This window comes from Rhipicephalus microplus, chromosome 6 (genome assembly GCF_043290135.1).
Source record: "Rhipicephalus microplus isolate Deutch F79 chromosome 6, USDA_Rmic, whole genome shotgun sequence".
Classification (NCBI taxonomy): domain Eukaryota; kingdom Metazoa; phylum Arthropoda; class Arachnida; order Ixodida; family Ixodidae; genus Rhipicephalus; species Rhipicephalus microplus.
Window position 1 is genome coordinate 100,229,237 of NC_134705.1, and position 19,347 is coordinate 100,248,583.

The 19,347-nt window shown below is 42.8% G+C and overlaps 1 protein-coding gene and 1 long non-coding RNA gene across 2 annotated transcripts in view; one reads left to right on the forward strand and one right to left on the reverse strand.

Moving 5' to 3' along the window:
• Positions 1–1,839: 1,839 nt before the first annotated feature.
• LOC142764841 (uncharacterized) lies at positions 1,840–7,656 on the reverse strand. Its single transcript, XM_075865375.1, has 3 exons — positions 7,275–7,656; positions 5,837–6,072; positions 1,840–2,293 (listed from the first exon to the last, which is right to left on the reverse strand). Exons 1-3 carry the CDS (start codon positions 7,596–7,598, stop codon positions 1,924–1,926), a joined length of 930 nt encoding a protein of 309 aa, XP_075721490.1. The 5' UTR covers positions 7,599–7,656; the 3' UTR covers positions 1,840–1,923.
• A 5,023-nt stretch (positions 7,657–12,679) lies between these two features.
• LOC142765387 (uncharacterized) overlaps positions 12,680–19,347 on the forward strand; it is a 33,769-nt gene continuing 27,101 nt past the window's right edge. Inside the window, exons 1-2 of the long non-coding RNA XR_012884220.1 lie at positions 12,680–12,764; positions 13,451–13,570. This is a non-coding gene — a long non-coding RNA (uncharacterized LOC142765387). The remainder of the gene's footprint in view (positions 12,765–13,450; positions 13,571–19,347) is intronic.

Consider the following 19,347-nt stretch of genomic DNA (forward strand, 5'->3'; position numbering starts at 1 on the left):
CGTCGGTAACAAAACACCACTGGCAACAAAAGAACGGCAGGGAAGTTAACCAGCCTATAGGCAGCCGGTTCGCTACCCTGCGCATGGGAGGGGGATGGGGAAGATGAAAGAAAGAGCAGAGAGGGAAAAGGGATAAACACTGCACATCCGGGAAACTAGGTGGTGCGGCCAATGGAAGTGAGGTCGCCGAACATTTTTCACTACATTCACCTATGCCTTCACCCGTTCTTATGACTAAAAATAAGGTCACCATGTATATTGATGGACTGCCTACGATGGCTTCAATAGATACTGGAGCAGCTGTTTCAGTGATGATTCCTAAGTTCTAACTGCGGCTAGAACATAAAGTGATGTTTCGCTGGGACAGTTGTGCAACACTTCGTGCAGTGAGCGAGGAGGCGTTGTGCCCTGTGTGTGTGTGCATGCTGTTAGTGTTACCTTGGGTGACAAGGTGTTCGGGCCATAATTCGCTGTCCTGGCCAGAACCACACATGACGTCATCTTGGGGATCGATTTTCTGCGTGATTGCGGTGCTACTGTAGATTGCAGTGCCAGCAAGATTATGCTATCGGCATTTACTGACGATTCCAAGAGCTGTCAAAGATCCATCACCGTCATTGAGGATGCTTTCTTGCCACCCAACTTGATTAAGAACGTTCGCGTTGGCGCCTCTGCCTTTGACGCCGGAACGTTTGATGTTCTTGTGGAATTGCGCCAAGAAAAATGTGCTCGTTCCACAATGTATTCTTTGCATGAGTGATGGGCAATTGGCCTTGTGGGGGTTAAATTAGTGTACTGAACCTGCCATGCTACCTTGCGGATTGCGACTGGACCTCTCCAAATAAAACGCAGACAGTTTTATCGCATCTTTAAGCGACGAGAGCATAGACCCTATTCGTGCAACGCACTATACAGACGCCAACTTTCTAAGTATGGTAAACAAGTCGCTATTGTCAGCAAAACATCAAGCCTTAGTCAAAGTCCTTCCGAAGCACGCTACAATATATCACTTTCGCAGAATGCAGAACAAATAAGTGAACCCGAGTCGAGTACTCGCCACATTATTGACACAGAATACGCTCACCCTAGTACCGGCATTAGGTCAAATGCGAATCAGTGAGTTGCAACAACACGCACCAAAAAGCAGCTTGGAAATAACGGTCATTCCGTTTCCTCAGTGTAAAACAGCATTACCGTTCATCAAATGATTACATCTAAAATAGATTAACTGGTTCTGTAAGAGATATTGAAGTAGTGCATCGTGTTTCATATGCGTCTAATATGGAGCACTTGCATGTTCGATATCACTTTCATGCCTTGAAAACTGGCTTCATAGGCAGAGCTCAAAAGGCACGTCTTAATAATACCGGCGTCAGCTCAAACCCAGGCACTTTCGTGGCACTGGAGTGTTCTACCAACAACAAGTTGGTGCTTGAACCTTGATATCAAAAGAAACTTAACACAAATCATAATCCCACTGCAAGCGATACCATGAATAATAAAATGCTACTTGCATGCAAAAACAAAAATCTAGGGATGAACACAGACAATCCTGATAATTCATATCATGCAAATGGCGCGTCAATATAGGCAGCCTCAGACAGGGTAAACAAGACAATGTCAATGACCAGACTAAGCCACACAAGAAGGGCGTGAAAATTTACCAATATATGGCACAAAAAGCAAAAAATAGGTGTCCCTCTGCGCGATTTTGTTTTGGGCGTTTTATGGATTACTGAGCAGTAGAAGGATTGCGTATAGCTGCTGTGGAAAGCGCATTTTTCTAACAGCAAAAAAAATGCATTTTTCCTCTACTGTCCCGCTTAGAAGGTTCGAGTGTTACGAATAATACCAATTTATTCGCTTCTCGCGAATGAACACTGTGACAGAAATAAAAAGCGTCTCTTGTTGCACAACAACTGCTCACGTTTTCCTTCGCTCACATGCCTCCCGACAAGCGCTGACACTGTTGAATTGATTCGCACCTATCAGACACCGATGCATGAGCAGGTTCTCCACAGTGGCTTTGACACAGTGTCCACGGCCGCTAGGCAGTATTTCGGCGAAGTATGGAAAGCGCAACAGCTCCTCGGTGCAGCTCTTCGTCTTTGGCCGTCGACATCTTCGGTTCTCTTCGCCGTCCTTTGATGATAGGCACCGCTCGACGCACGCAGCTTCGTCAGCAAACACGACCACGTCAGAACCGTCGTCGTCCGGGCACAGGCCGCGTGGAAAGCCCCACTGAACGCAGTCTTCGCCCGAGAATACCCACCAGTTGTGCCAGACATCTTGCCTACGAACGTTCGCGAGAAAGGAAAAAAAAAATCATTGCGAACATTTCAAGTTCTACTCCGAGTGAAACCTGTGCGAACAGGTGTGCAGCGATTTCCTCGTGTTCGAAGGTGTTCATCTCGTTTGTTTGCACTTTCCCGCACTTTCCTTGTGACTGTGATACATTACATTACTTTGTGTTCTTATCGTGTGTTTTCCATGAACAATATGTTCACCATATACATGGTGGATTCCACTTTTCCCCATTACGGTGTGTTATGATGCTGGAATATTGGTGGCACAAGGTGTATGATGGCATTCGGTGGATGCTGGAGATGCTGAAGTACCGGTGATTTATTAGCGCAAAACGGCTCGGCGTCATCAATTGTATTGTACCGAACTGCCCCCAAAAAATAGATAACTAATTGTATAAAAGACGATGCAAAAAGGCATAAATAAAAAATAAAAACCGCGTCGAAAGCAGAATCCGAACGTGTCGCCTTCGAATCTCCAGCCAAACACCCTGTAGCCACTGTGCCACGCTAACATGTTCTCCTATAGTGGCAGAATGACTGTTCAACATACTAAATCGCCATTTAGTTTCAGTTTTGCATGTCGCATACTCGACACAGGCGGGATCTGAACCTGCTTTTATAGATTGCATTCTTAATAAACCCAAAAGAGACCCGCAGGTCGCGGGTTTGATTCCTGGCTGCGGCGGCTGCATTTCCGATGGAGGCGGAAATGTTGTAGGCCCGTGTACTCAGATTTGGGTGCACGTTAAAGAACCCCAGGTGGTCAAAATTTCCGGAGCCCTCCACTACGGCGTCTCTCATAATCATATAGTGGTTTTGGGACGTTAAACCCCACAAATCAATCAATCAATAAACCCAAAAGAACTGGAACCAGGAACGATCACCACTGAAATAATGGCCACAGCTCTACCTTTTTGTTACCATTCACGTCTTTAAAAAATGAAGTGGACTGAGAAGGAGGTGTAGTTTACCGATTGTTACTGCTAAGTTTAATACCAATTTGTCACTCTTTCCAAGAGGCAAGACGTGTGGTGGCTTCCTCGTGCCTCTAAGCTCATTCGATAAATACGCACGTACAGTTTATTGAGTATTGTGACTTTTTTGTGCGCACATACCACGCAGTCCTTCCAACGGACTGGCCTGTAGCTCAATTGTTAGCAACAACTACACAATGACTTGGCCGGAAATGAGTGCAGTGCACGGTAAAAAATATGCCACCATATTGGTTGAGTAAGGCACGCGAATTGAAAATCTGTGTTTTCACATAGGAGCCAGAGGAGTGCCGGCGAGCACGACCAGCGGCTGTCGGTGACTGGAAGCATACGTTTGCTGTAAGCTCGTAGCGTAGAAGCTCGTCGCTTCTAGCACGGACACCGCACACAAAATAAATGCTTCCTTTAGGTTAACTGGCGCCACTGCCGGGCTGTACTGTCCTTTTTTCTTGTCAGAAACGGTAATCCTGAAAGCCACAAGCACCCATGACACTTCGACAGGCTTGGTCGGTATAGGCCTAATCTTTGGCGGAATTCATCGCGGTAAAATAAGAATGGTTGAAGGGATACTTGTTTGGGCTCGTCTCAGTGCATGTCGGAGGTAAACGTTTGTGCATTTTTGCGTCGCACGCACTTTCACTGTTAACTTACAGTACGTCTCAGACAATGAAGCGTGCAAGAATTGCCAGAATAGCGTTTCTAGCGTGGCGGCATCAAGTGGCTGCTGTATTTGGATCCACAGTTGGAAGGGGCAATTATGCACCACAAGTAATTTATTTCTGGACAACTGTGCAGTGATGTAAACATTCACTGTCGCTGCTATAACAACGACACCTCTGGTCTTCTAAACATCACAACAAAGCAACACATCGCGCACATCAAGCTAAGGTATAGTATACGTGTGAGAAATGTAAGCATTCATGGCCGGATTCTGCACTCCATCAAGAATGGGGCGGTGTGGACGCTCTAAGAATATTGGAAAACGTTCTAGAATACACAATGATTGGTGTTGGCTTCTTGCAAACATAAGCATATTTCTCGGCCCATAGAGTGAAACACTAGATATAAATGATTCCACATACTGCCCTCAGATATTCCATCACGGCACCGTGATAAGCCATCTACCAAACACGTTTTGCATTGCCACCATCAGTCAGAACTTTCAACTGTCGCCATCATTATTTCTCCCAGACCGCCATCAGCACCTACAAAACGTCGCTACCACCACCACCAACTGCCATAATTTTTTCCTGTCTTGCCATCATCGGCCAATAAGGCTACTACAGCGTCCAGCATATCCATCACTTTTTCCACCAAATTCACAATCCGTTCCACCACACCCACCAATGATTCCAGCATCCCCCAACTCAGGATTTTGAAAAGAATTATCTGATTTGTTTTGAGATTATCAAACTTGTGTGCTATTGTCTCCTTGGAACTGCTTGCGTAGCGCTTACTGCCAATCTGATATACAACTATTGGTCTGATTTTTACATTTTCTATGTGAATTTAGGTAAGTAAGTTGGCTTCACGGCACTACTTAACGCTAAAATGCGGATTTTTTAATGTTATATTTTTGTGCAGTTTGTTGTCGGACATCGTAGGTTCTATAGAGGGTTGGCTTGCGCGCGCTAACTCTCAACACCTCAGGTCTCCACTTCTTGAGTTACACAAAAACGGTGAACTATAAAGCAATGGCCAGAATTTCTTGGTGTGTTCCGAATGGGCTCTGTGAATGATATATCTGAGACAGCTTGTCGCTCGCCCCGCCATGGTGGTATAGTGGTTAAGGTACTCGGCTGCTGGCCCGCGGGTCGCAAGATGAAATCCCGGCTGTGGCGGCTGCATTTCCGACGGAGGCGGAAATGTTGCAGGCCCGTGTGTGCACGTTAAAGAACCCCAGGTGGTCTAAAATTCTGGAGCCTTCCACTACGGCGTCTCTCATAATCATATTGCCACGATGATTGCGGTGGGCTACTTGAACGTGGCCAACCTGTGGCGTTGACATAGGTGGGCGTTGAACGTGACCATAGTCATTAGACTCGTGGGCCCTAATAAAGACGCTTGTTTCTTAGCCTGTCTGCCTCAGCATCGCTACAATATGGTGGTTTTGGGACGTTAAATCCCACAAATTAATCAATCAATCAAGCTTGTCGCTTGATGTATATTACGTCAAGAAAATACCTTGGGAGCATTCCTGCACAAAGAAGACGGTATAGAAGTTGGTTAATTATATTATGTGACGTGTCTAGTCTCGAAACCACGATATCATTCCGAGGGACGCCCTAGTGAAGAGGCTCTGAAAACTTCGACCATTTAGTGTTGTTTAAAGTGCACTTACAATGGAGCGTACGTGGAACTCTACCATTTCACCTACATCGAAGTGCGCCCACCACCGCAGAGAGCGAACCAGCGACCTTCGGATGAGCAACCAAACACCCTAGTCACTCATATATCTTGGCGAAAATAGAGGTTGGTTGAATGAGTAACACTTACGAGGTTCAAAGGCCAAGTGTAATTGCGCATATATCTACTCACCTGTTGCAGTCCGTGAACAAGGTCTTCTCGAAGCACCGGTTGGCCATGGGTCCGTACATGCGACCACAGGAATTGTAGCACGCGTCGATGCTGGCAAAGCGGTTGGGGGACCGGTTGCACACGCGCACCGCGTCGGCTGTGGTCAGCAAGCAGCGCCCCTCGCGTGCGCTATAGTACGCCTCCTGGTTGAGCACGGGGCAGTACGTGTAGAAAGAGCGACCGCAGACGTGGTTCGGCTGGATGTGTAAAAATTGATGATGTTTGAAGTGGTAATGAAGTGGTAATTAGGTGGTGTTTGAGCTACATGCAGAGGTATGCATGCTTCTTAGTACGTCATATATGAATAAGATTGAGAGCAACAAAACATGGGCATACAAGTACATGGGACACACAAACTCGCAGTCTCAACAAGAATTCCTCTAGTATATTCAAAGTATCAAGTAGTGTATGGTTGCATCATTCATAACTTTCTGTAGTGCACAATTGCTTGGAGAATAAAAACGCAAGGAAGGAAGCAGCGTACGTCTTTATTTATATGCTATTCAATGAGTTTCACGTGCACATATTATGTATATTAAAGCAATCGTGAGACTCTCGGAGTGTTCCGAACTGCAATACATCTGTCTTGTGTACGTGAGTACAGAGCCGAAATTAGGGAAAAGCACGAAAAGGTATTTTTCGGGTGAATTTCTTCAAAAGTTTCATTCTGCCCATTCGTAAAGTGAATTTAAACAGCAATGCATGTGATTTTATAGAAATAATTATTTATTTCCTAAACGAGCACATTTCATATTTTTTTCTCGTAAGCTTGGAAGCCTTTCATTTGCGCAACCTTTCGGACCTGTTCTCATAGGTGTAAAACAAAGGCGGACCTGATTTTGTTGTGCTCCGGATTCTTGTGAGAACGAAACATTGAAGAGTTTTTGCTGCGTTCTATTTTTTTTATGATGTGTAATTTCCATGCTAGCGAACACTACTGACCAACCTGTGAAAAGGAGACGTAAAACCGACGGCTTCACTGCGGCATAAACTTGTGTGCTGCGTCATGATAGTGCAGTAACAACGGCACCGCACAAATTAATGAGATACATCCAATACTATTCTTATTTTTCAGGAACGTAGAATATAGGATGTGTATAACGGATATGCGACCTCCAAGGTCTTTTTGATCTTGTCTGCTTGTAAACCAGTGCTTGTACGTTCACATAACAAAGACGCTTATCACAGTGTGTTTGATCCTAGCACTTCATGTCTCTAAGTGGGCTTTTATTTTCATTAGGGCAGTTCCAGTCTATTGTTACGAGAATGTTATTCAGGCCTTCATTACAAATTACGCACAGTGCATGGAACTACAAACAGAAGGCTCGAAATTTGCAGTACATGTTTATATGGCTCAATAAATTCTTTAACGAAAGACGCATCGCAATGTAAGCCTTACTCCTATGGTGCTGAGAGGCTGCCGATGCATCCTTTTCATGGTAGCTTTCTTAGGCTTCTCGGTCGTGGGAATGCTACTTATGGGTGTTCGACGTCGCCGCGTAGTCCTAGTCAAGGACACGTTTACCGTCATAGGCCTCGCCGCGAATCTCACAATCTCGCGGGCGGCCACCATGGCCTCACGGTTCTCGTCCTCCCACTCGTCGGCCAACCAGGGCTGGGTCGCCCAGAAAGAGCCGACTTGCAACGAGCTCGCGTTGACCAAGAGCGAGCCGACGACCGACACCAGAGCCACGCCGAGCACGGCAATGATCGTGTACCACATTACATTCGTGCGACGATCCTTAAGCTCACTGTCATCGCTTGTAGGTTGCGAGGACGTAATGCTGCAGAAATTAAACGCATATTTATTAATTGTAAACGCACAGAAAGCTCTCTGATTTTATGAGAAGTTATTATGAGAAATCGTCTCTGCATGGACGCGACAAGAGCGCCAGAAAAAAATACAAGCAAACGCGAATAAAGTAGGTCGAGAGTTGACTCTAGTCTGAATTTTTCTCGCCAGGTCTTCGTATCTTTGGCGCCTGCTCAGAAAATTTTCTTTGAGATGCTTATTTTCTTTTATTTATTTCAAATCTCGTAGGAAATTGAATAAGTATATTCAATACCTACCTGTTGTAGCCTGTCTGGAGTTGCCATAGTGCGGAATACTATTAGTTACACTCACGCTGTACAGGCTAGCCGCTCCTATCACAATATAATAAGAGATTCACTATTATCGCTGTACTAATAAAGATACAGTGCTTTTCTGCACTACAGGGATGCTCCATCGAACGCTAGTAATGTCGGGTTCATCAGAAAACTAGACTGTTCTTTTTTTGTCTCATGTGGTTTGTATATATTCTCAAAAGAAAATACCTACTTACGGTGCACTCTAACTGAGACTTCATATGAGGCATACAGTATTGAATGGGCCTTGCGAGCTACTCGATATTCGCTTGAGTAAGTATCAATCAATTTAAGCATTATTTCATAGTGAAATCAAACTTAATTTAACTTGAAACAGCATTGGGCACATCATATAGGCAATCAAAAGTTTTCAACTCAGTTTATACTGAAAGAAACGCTACATTTTTATGAATAGTGCCCCAAAAGCGCAAGAAGAGACAAGGCTCTCTAGAAAGTTTACGACTCTGTGCACTGTCTCTGGAACAACTTCTGCTTTAGCACTATGCCTGGAAACTTTCTAATATATCCTACAGCCTCAGGAAGCAGTTGTTCTACTGAGACAACCACTTCCGTTTCGACCAACTCACACAAAAGTGGGCGCACGGTGCAGAAGGTGCGCTGCTGTTACCCCAAACTAAGATGGTCAGACGAAACGCTTAAGACAGAAAAGCAAATTCTCACTGAAATCTACTACACGGCCGCTTTGCCTCGGCTGCACTACACGCACCCGCAATGTTCTACCACCGCCGATAGATGGGTCTCGTCTAGGCATTGTGCACGACCCCCAAATTGGTCATCCGTGCGGGGGTTCACATTACATAGGCCAGTTCTGCACAATGTAAAACGTATTTGAACTGGTTTCAAAAATGAGCCCAGATCCAGTGATTAGGGTAGTTTAGCTGCAATATTCACTATTCTGAAATTCATTTCCCTGAAATATTTCCGCATAGAATGCGTAAAAAATAGTGAGATTTTTGTAAATGTGCACTATTTTGAAGTTATTAAAATGACGTTCGTAATATTGAGAGTACATGTATACTTTTAATCAACACTCGTCACCAGTTCATATATTGCGACGAATTTAAATACAATTCAAGGGTACGCAAGGATGTATCCGTCCATCGGCAACACTTTGGATGACATATATTTAGGTATACCTACTAGCACGCATTGCAACGTTAATTGTTGGTAATCTCCAATGCGAATAAATCATCAGTAAACGTATTGACCAAAAATGAGCACTATAAAAATTAACAATGATTAACCAGCCAAGTGGACATCGCAGTACTCTGGTTCTAAACTCATGTGCTGTTACGACATGATACTAACAAATTTATCGTACGGAAACATGTAGAGCTATTAGCAATGATGTAAGAGTGCTTCAAATGCGGTTGGTAAAAAAGTCAAGAAATACCTGAAATCACTGCATTCTAGCGACGGGCTCGGGCCTCTCTGCTGTCCAAGATCTCGCAGTGGGTAATGTTGCTCCAATACAAGGCCTCCCTCAGACGACCACGGTTCAAAAAATAAACCCTCGTTGCTGCGTCGGGCATCATCGGTTTGGTACATTCTTGTTCTTGTTCACTTATTGATCGTAGCGCATACCCACTGTGAAGGAGTGGCAAGAAATGAATGGTTTTGTAAAATTATGTGCAGTTTTAAAATAATGAAGTTTATATAATAGAAATAATACAGATTACCTGGGTATATGTGCTGCTTCATCTAATACATATATGTATTTAAACTAACACAAAGAAATGCTTTGCTTTATTAGAGCAGTACCCTCTTATTTCATACGTTATTGCTTCGCTCTTCTTTCTCTTCTAACGCGACGGCTTCGTATGACGACGATGATTGTGATGGCCTCCATGTATGGCTCACACTCACCCTGGGGGATTGTTCAAGGAACGAATATTTTATGAGTGAAAGTGACCATTTAACCCGTGGAACAAAATGAAACTGGCTGAAAACAAACCCCTTGGTCGCCTTCACAGCCCGGTTCCACGCCAGGCGAATGTCCAAGTATCCCACCTGCTTCGGACGGATAACCTAGATGCCGCTACTGTCGTCGCTTACACAGATGCCAGTGTGAGCGGCACCACCATTTATACCACGCTTGTATGCCTATTAATACCAGAGGCTGGTCAGACGTGCTCACATTTTGCGGATCCTGCACAACCGGCTCACCTTGCTGAGCTGGCTGCTATACGTGATGGACTGGCAGCGCTGCTACCTCTTCTATAACCAGGCAGATACTGTCAGCTCATTATTCGTACGGACTCGACGCAAGCTATTCACGATATACGACGAGTGTATCGCCCGACATCACTCTCGGATACTATTCATGTTCTTGCTGACTCCACATCTTTGCAAATACGCGTTCAGTGGTTTCCACAGGCCGCTTTGCCAGACCTTGTAAAAGCTGGTTTGGCAACCCACCATCAAGTTAAACCATACCAGCTACCGCATTTTCCTGAGGACACTCAAGGACTGATGCTCTGAGAAAACGAAAGCCTCCGACGTGCCGCACGAGCTCCTATACCTCCTTGTGGATCAGACCTCCCTGGTGGTTTAAGTAGCCGTGAGAAGGTTACGTTGCGCTTATCCCATCCGTGACCATCCTTTGGGCGCAAAATTACCAAGGCCCATATGGCACATCATGCCCACTTTGTGACGTTCCAAGCCAAGATGTAACTGCCTCACACTTACTGTGGACCTGCACTGGTCTACAATAAATTCGTCACCATGACCTCCGCGCGACAGCTCTCAGACCTGGCTGACCACTCGACTTTGACCGCTGGCGTCGTGTACCACACCACCGCCCTTTACTAGACTTTATACATGAAGAAAACTTGTTTGTGCATTTTTGAATAAAAAATATTATGCCTAGCGGCCGACTATCGAAATAAAAAAGTAATAATATAAAAATTGTACAGATAATTAATAATAGAATATTGTAAAATACTGCTAATAATTTAGATATATAAGATCAAGACCATCGCAATTCAGTTAAAAGCTTTCGTGCAGCGCAACAAAGACCTCAATGGCAATGACCTAACGAGGACGCTGCAAAGAGAGAAAATTGGACATAAAAAAACCAATCTAATTTGCTTAAACATTGCTCTGTTAATGTTTCTCCTCGGTGAAATAAACCGATTGCATAATAAGAATGATTCGTCCTTGTTACGAAACGATCAAAGCATGGAACGAGCCACACCAGCTGCGTGCCTCTCATATTTATTCTACTGCTTTTGTTATTGATGCTTTTAGCCAATGAAAGTGTCCTGTGTGTTTGTTAGAGCAGTAGTTTCAATTGATGTCACATTATCTCTACTTGTATTCTTCTCGTTAACGTCTTCGCATGTTGATGACAATGAGCTTGTATGTGCAGTTCAGTTCAGTAGATAGCAAGCGATAGGTTAATGAACACAAGTATCAAAAAAAAAAAAAACTTAGGGCAGCTTCCTCTATTCTGAAAGAAATGCGGAGAGCAGTTTTTTTGCTTCTTCTGTTTGCTTTTTCTTTCATTCATTCTTTTTTTTTTTCAATTTATTTTTCGACTGTTTTTTTCTTTCTCTCTCTTTCTCGCTTGCTTCTTTTAAAGCGAAAGCGGTTACGAGACCACAGTATGGGTCACGTGCGCCGTAGTTGTCCGCTGCCGCCACCACCAGTGTCCGTAATCACTATCACGTGAATTGAGAAGAAAACTTGGTCAATAGAAAACACCCAGCACAGAATGAAATTTGAAACTGGGTTCCCAGCGTGCCGGCCCAGTATTCAGCCACTGATCCACGACGGATTTCTTTTCTCTTTATTTACGGTTAAACTTCACACACGGCCCGCCGCGGTGGTCTAGTGGCTAAGGTACTCGGCTGCTGACCCGCACGTCGCGGGTTCGAATCCCGGCTGCAGCGGCTGCATTTCCGATGGAGGCGGAAATGTTGTAGGCCCGTGTACTCAGATTTGGGTGCACGTTAAAGAACCCCAGGTGGTCGAAATTTCCGGAGCCCTCCACTACGGCGTCTCTCATAATCATATGGTGGTTTTGGGACGTTAAACCCCACATATCAATCAAACTTCACACACGGTGGGATAAGTTAAACATAGTACAATACATACCAAACATGACAAAGAAATTACTACGGCCGTCAATCACCGCTCTAGCTCATCACATCTTAAAATACCTTCATGGTCAGCAGGGCTTCTACCCGTTCTAACCATAGGGGAACACATTCATTTGTTCTTACTACCACGAGAAACCTTGGTATGCTTTTTTTCTTTAAAATATTGTCTTGCTGGCACCTCTCAGGGTCACAATGAAGTCCAGCCAATCGAGAGTTCCATATACTGTGTAACGTTGTCATCATAAATTAATTACAAGGTTATCCAGCGTAATTATCTAGTTCGAAGTTCTTGATTCCATGAAGGTCTAACAGAAATTATTTTTCAATTGTCCTTTGTAATATGTCTCAAAAGTATACTCCTTCCCAACAGTGTAGGAAAACGTGGTCAATTGTTCCCAATTTGTTACAGATTAGACAGTCAGATCCACATGGTATATAAAAACCATCCTCACCTATAGGAAGGTTCTTGCCGGAAGTGTTCCTGTGTATAATTTAATGAAGAACGTTTTTTTAAACTCGTTGAAGTACATTCTAACCCTTACGGGCTGTATATAGCGCTCTATATAGTCTGTATATAGGCTGTATATAGCGAGTCCAGTAATCTATCATTGAGCGACGCAGGTGCTTTGGACTTTTTGGTAAACTTGATTTAAGCAGGCTTGATGTCGGGAAAGCAATCACGTTATAATGGCTTATAAAGCGTTTTAAAACAGCGAAAGAACAACCAGCCGTCGCACAATGCGAATAGCGTAACTAGTGGGTCGTCTGATGCTCCAAACCATTAAAAATGTTTTTTTTTTGTTCAGCTATTAACTGTGGCGCATACAACGATTAGCACAAAATTTATCGCAAATGCCTAACGGATACCCACTTCTCAGAAGAATGACAAAAAATAGCATAGCGAATGCAGGCCTACTACCCAAACATTTTTTTATTAATGCCGTAGTTGGTGTCAAGCAATTGTGCTTCCCGCAGTTACCTAATGAGTGTTTAAAAAAGTATCTGTAAGGCCGGTCTTCTATAGCTTTTGCTGTGGCTGTGTTGTGTCTTCCGCGCAGGTCTAGCGTTTAATTTACTTTTAGAACGTGACTGTTGGCGTCCTTCCTTAATATCAAGCGCGATCGCGTGCTGTATTGACTCCAATAAGAAAAGAAACCGACGCGATGTTTTTCTACACGCGCGAAAGAGTTGTGTAGGGATGTGCCTTTCACTTTGCTTTCATGGTTGTGTGTGTGTATCGCGCTACCACGTCAGAGTATTTTGTCATTCCCATTAGACCTTGAATGCACTCTTGTTTTTCTTCTGGTCTGTTCATAACGTACAGATTCTTCCCAACGCCGCCGCCAGCACAGCGATGTGACCGATAAGCTTCGATTATGTCATCGTGAGCACGTGCCCAAATGTTTCAAAATCTCGCAGTTTTTCTATCGTTTCTATCGCTTCGGTAAGTTCACTTTTTTTTTCTTTTTTGGTGAAAAGCAAGGACTGTTTCAAGCTGTTTTCATGTGGCCTTCGTGTTCACCGTCTTGACTGCATATCTTACGACATCAACAGTGCGATAGTTGTACCTACTGAGAGCATTGAAAAAAGACAAGAGACGATGTGAGAATCCGGTACATTTCAGTTTCACGTGTAACCGTGCTATACCACAGCAACCACTTGCCTTCTTCTCAGTGGGTAGCACAGTACAATAGTTCCAATATCTGGACACATGTGAGATCTGCTTCTTCACTAGACATCGCCTGATTTCAGTGTTGGAGTTCCTGCACATAATCGTAGTGCATGAGGCATATAAAGCTCAACATATCACTCGCAGGAGTTGGAGGATCAGTTCTATTGTACACGCTGATGACTCCAGTGGTACTACTTTTACTTCTGTGGTCTCATTAAAACAATATGTTATGTAGCATCAATAAAAATACAACTTTAGCGAAACGGGCGATAGCACAACATAATCGGAAAACGAAGACATGCCCGCTGTGTGATTGATGTTACATGTTTTCATAAAAAATAAAAAAATGGCACCTGAAATGCTTTTTTTTAACCAAACTGTCATTCGCGAAATGAATATAGTAATACTGAGTATAGTTATGATGTGCACTATTGTGAATGACATGAGCTGTTATAACCAACAGTGGAAATACGTAGAGAACTCTATCAAAAGGTTTCAGCATGATGCATTTGAGAGCCACGCTCATGAAACAATTTTCGTATACGCTTCGTGACGAAGTCAGGAATGCAGAGACAGTGAGTCGAGATAAGACGAGTCGGGAGAGAGACGAGTCGAGCCAACATCTACAAATTCGCAAATGTTATGACTGGCAGTGCAAGGACCAAGTCTGCAATAGACACTCATTGGCGAACCAGCCAAATGTGGTATGCGTCCAGCAGAAACGCAAGAGGTGTCTGGGTGTGCTGCAGGGAACACCCATCAGCGTTGCTGGGACAGACAGTTCGTGTTTGAGGAGAGGCGCATGCACGGACCGAGGATATGAAAAGCGCGTCGCGTGTGCACTCAGGGCTCTCTCTGTGGCCTTCGTTACGGCCAATCCTGTCTCCTGTAAAAGCGCATCTCGACGCCTTGTGTTTTTTACACCTGTAAATATGTAAATAAATTGTGTGTTTCTGTCGTCAAGAAGCCTCTCAAAGGTGTCTTCTTCCCCGGCACCTGGGTGAAAGCTTGTGCCCCTAACCTCGGTCACATCAAGGTGTGCTTCCCAAAAGTATCGCTGTGGTATGTATTGTGTGCTCACAATTGACAACAATGAATTGACAACAACAGATTGTACTAAATACACCCGGAGAATTTAGATGTGAGCATCCAGCGAAGAAAGCGAAAACCACGGCGAAGACATGGCCGGAAGAAGATTCTACTCCTGAATTGGCGCTGTGCACTGCGTGGGAATTGCGTATTCAGATTCAACACGCGCTTTTAGTGACAACTTAGGAAGTGGTGGCTGCGCTTAACTATTCGCGCAAGCGCTGTGAAAATTTCTGGCTTTTGATGGAGGAGTTTCTATGGATGACGAGAGAGATAGAAAAGAAATGGTGATTGGCCCTGAATAACATTACATCAGCAACGTCGAAAGTTCACCGAGTTGCTGATAGTTCTTGTTTACTTGTGAAGCGACGCACAAAGACAAGCACAAAATAAACAAAAGGCACGCTGATTCACTCGCAACTAGTGTATTCGCAGAAGAACGTGGTTATAATACATCATATTCTATCACATGTTACAATGGTGCTTATTTAGAGCAAAGTTTTTTCAAAAAACACAGTTCGCAATCACAAACTTATCGATGCTAGGCTGGTGCAGTTATCTTTTCTTTTAGCAATTTGGAATGCCTAGATAACTTTCTGATCACCTCATCATTGAGACTAGAAAGTATTTCAGTCTCAGAAAACAGCGGGGAGCATCCACAATCTAAGCACTGCCATCTAATGTGAGAGTAAGCATTACTTCCTATAGTACTCTTTTGTGCTTAGTAAGCAGTGCATTGACGCATCGGCCATTTTCCCTATGTACATCTTCTCAAATGACATGGGCACACCATATACCACCGCAGTTCTGCATTCAACAAATGTAGGAACATGCTTAATGAAGCACCGAAATCCGTTCTGTTTTGCCGATCGCTTTCGATCCAGCAGCCTGGCACAGACTTGCCGCATATATATATATATATATATATATATATATATATATATATATATATATATATATATATATATTGCCGCGCGTATGTGCCAGTGGTGAGGACATCGAAGCAGTGCGAGTGTCCTTCGGTCACGTCGTGAGCAGCCAAGGGATCCGACCCGACCCGGATAAAATTGCCGCCGTGGCAAACTTCCCGACGCCATGGCACAAAAAATCAGTGCGACGTTTTTTAGGACTCTGTGCCTATTACCGGCGGTTTATTGCTAATTTTTCGAGCATCAGAAGTCAGAAGTCAGAAGTCAGAAGTCAGAAATGATTTTATTATGACATCAGTAGCATTACAAATTATTAGTATACAGAAGGAGGTCCCATAGTCAAAGACTGAATCGGGACCTCCTACAGTAATGAATATAGAAAAAAATATATTGAAATAGCAAACAGCAGTAAAAAAAGAAGCAAAAAAATACAATGCAAGCTGAAAGAAGGATAAATTAAAAACACCAAGTGAACGCAAAAAAAAAAAAAAAAAAAGCCAGAAGCAGACAACATACAAAATAAGAATAAATCAATTCTCCTATATGTAGAAAAAATTGCAAAATCAGTCAACACAATAAAGAAAGGTAAAGCAGTGCCTCTAAAATTTTACAAAAAATTCCCAATGAGGTCAAGATAAAAAAATAAGGTAGTTAGGCACGTCAATACATCTTTCAGGACAATTCAGTTAAAAAAAAAGAAAAACATTGGAATACATAATGAACAGAAGATCAATGTCACATCTGTTTCAGCAATGAATGGTGATGAAACGATGTTTACACCTATGTTCTGAGATGGTATGAATAGGAAGGAGATTAACGGAAGTGACGAAAGCTACCCGGATCATGAATGTGATGAGAGGAACGTCTTCAGTTCTTTTTTGAATTTGCCAATGGATTGCGATGTTTTGATTGCAGGAGGTATATTATTCCAGAAATGGATTCCATTGAAGTAAATTGTTTGTTTCCCATAATTATTCTGAACCCTTGGTAAGATTAAATTCCGATTGTGGGCAAATCTTGTCAGGTTAGTATTCACTAGATTAGATGGAGGGATAATGGACACAGGAAGCAGATTGTTGATTTGCTTGTACAGTAATATTCCTAGTTTGTATTTGAAAGTATCACAGACCGTGAGGATGTTGTTGGCTTGTAGGAGTGCTATAGCATTACAGCGATGGTGACTATGGGTAAGTATTCTAATAGATTGATTTTGCATAGTTTGGAGGAAAACAAGATGACTACTGTAAGTATTGCCCCAGGATGTGATACAGTAATTAAGGTGAGAATGAATGAAAGCGTAGTACAATGAAAGTAATGTAGGTTGGGAAAATATATCACGGGCTTTAAGCAGAACACGTATGCCGTAAGCCATTTTTCGTCGTAGGAGAGCAATGTGCGAGAGAAATTTCAAGTTGCGGTCAAGTTGTATACCCAAGAAAGTGGCCTCCTCATCAGCTTCAATTGCAAATTGATTTATAAATATTGGCGGGATATGATTATGTTCACGTTGGTGAGAGTGAAAAACAACGAACTTAGTTTTGGTGGGATTGATTTGTAGCTTATTATGGAAACACCAAGCAGTCAAGCTTGAAAGATCATTATTTAATTTCTGTGTCAGAGATCGGAGGCATTTATCAGTGTTAATAATTGTTGTGTCATCTGCGTAAAGTAAGGACTCTGAAGTGGTAAGCGAAGTTGGTAGGTCATTGATATAGATTATGAAGAGAAGTGGGCCGAGGATAGAACCTTGAGGGACTCCAATATTTGTTACCTTCGGTGTAGATTGAAAACCTGACAGACTTACAACTTGACTTCTATTGAGTAGGTAATTTTTTATTAACATTAGTGCAGGACCAGTTACGCCAATGGCTTCAAGCTTCAAGAAAAGAATGTAGTGGTTGATAGTATCGAATGCTTTGGTAAAATCAATGAAAACAGAACCTGCATATAAGCCCTTATCTATTGCTCTCTTTAGCTTTTCGGTTAAAGATAACAGAGCGAGTTCAGTAGAATAGTCTTGACGAAAACCAAATTGCGAAAGTGAAAGAACCTGAAATTTATGGAGGTATTTGGACAGGCGATTTTCGAGCAATTTTTCGAATACTTTGCTAAAGAAAGGTATGATGCAAATGGGTCGATAATTAAATATTTGTGTACGGTCCCCTTTTTTAAGCACAGGAACAACTTTGCCACTTTTCAATTCTACAGGGAAAATACCAGTTTTGAAAGCTAAGTTAATTATGGATGATAAAATATCAGAAACAGCATGTGCAATTATTTTTACGTTTGTTGGGGAAATACCATCAGGGCCAGCACTTGTTGTGTTCAGGTTTCGAATGACATCATGTACTTCCTGACATGTGGTAGGAAATAAGAAGAATGATTGTGGCAGACGAGAAAGGGGAAGTTGATAATCAGCATCAGGGATGACGTCAGTGTTAAAGAAGTAGTCACTGAAAGCTTCAGCAATCTCTAACGGGCTATCATACTTAACATTTTTATAATTAATGGTGGTGATGCTAGAGAGACAGCCCTTCCTGTTCAAAAAAGAGTTGACAATTTCCCACTTTTTCTTTATGTTTGAACCAGTTTCATTAACCTTTCGTTCATAATATTGTTTTTTAGCATTTTTCAGTTGTAATGTAAGGGTGTTGCAAAGTCTTTTGTAACGTGCAATCAGGTTTGTATTAAAAGGTTTTCGTTTTGTTTTTCTATAAAGGTTCTCTTTGGCTCTTAGCTGCTTCAATAACTTTTCAGTAATCCAAGGGTTCTGAGGACTGGCGTAAACTTTTTTACATTTATAAACCTGAGTATGGCGCTGAATATAGGACAATAATATGGATGAAAATTCTGTGTAGGCCATTTGTGGATCATCTAAGCATATTAGTGAGGACCAGTCAGTGGACATAACATCGTGAATGAACGACTCCCTGTCTAGAAGTTGCCTAATGAAAAATATGCTAGTTGGCGTAGCGTGGCAGTTGAAGCGCACGAAAATCGGGTAATGGTCACTGATGTCGACCTTAAGAACCCCTGCATCCGGTGCTACAGATAAGTTAGAGAGTGCATGATCGATCAGGGTACTTCCATTATTGATGCAGCGCGTGGGAATGGATATTAAACATTCGTAGCCAAAACTCTGGTAAACACCGGAGTAGTTCAAAGAACTAGGAGAAGAAAGGTCAAGCAAATTAATATTAAAGTCACCCATGATCACTACATTTGCGTGATTGAGAGCCAATGTGTGCATTACGTTTTGGAGGGCTTCACAGAAATTTTTCACTGATGAAGATGGGGATCGATAAATGCACCCAAAGATGAAGCTCTTGTTGTCAAGTTTAAGAAAATCGTAGTTAAGTTGAACCCAAACACTTTCGCAATCAATGACATCTAACTCTATGTCGTATCGTCGATTATAGTGTACGTTCGACTTGATATAAACAGCAACGCCACCATGATTGTTGTTTGCTCTATGCGAATATTCAGACTTATACGAAGGAAGATCAAATAGATTTTTGTCGTCATCGTTAA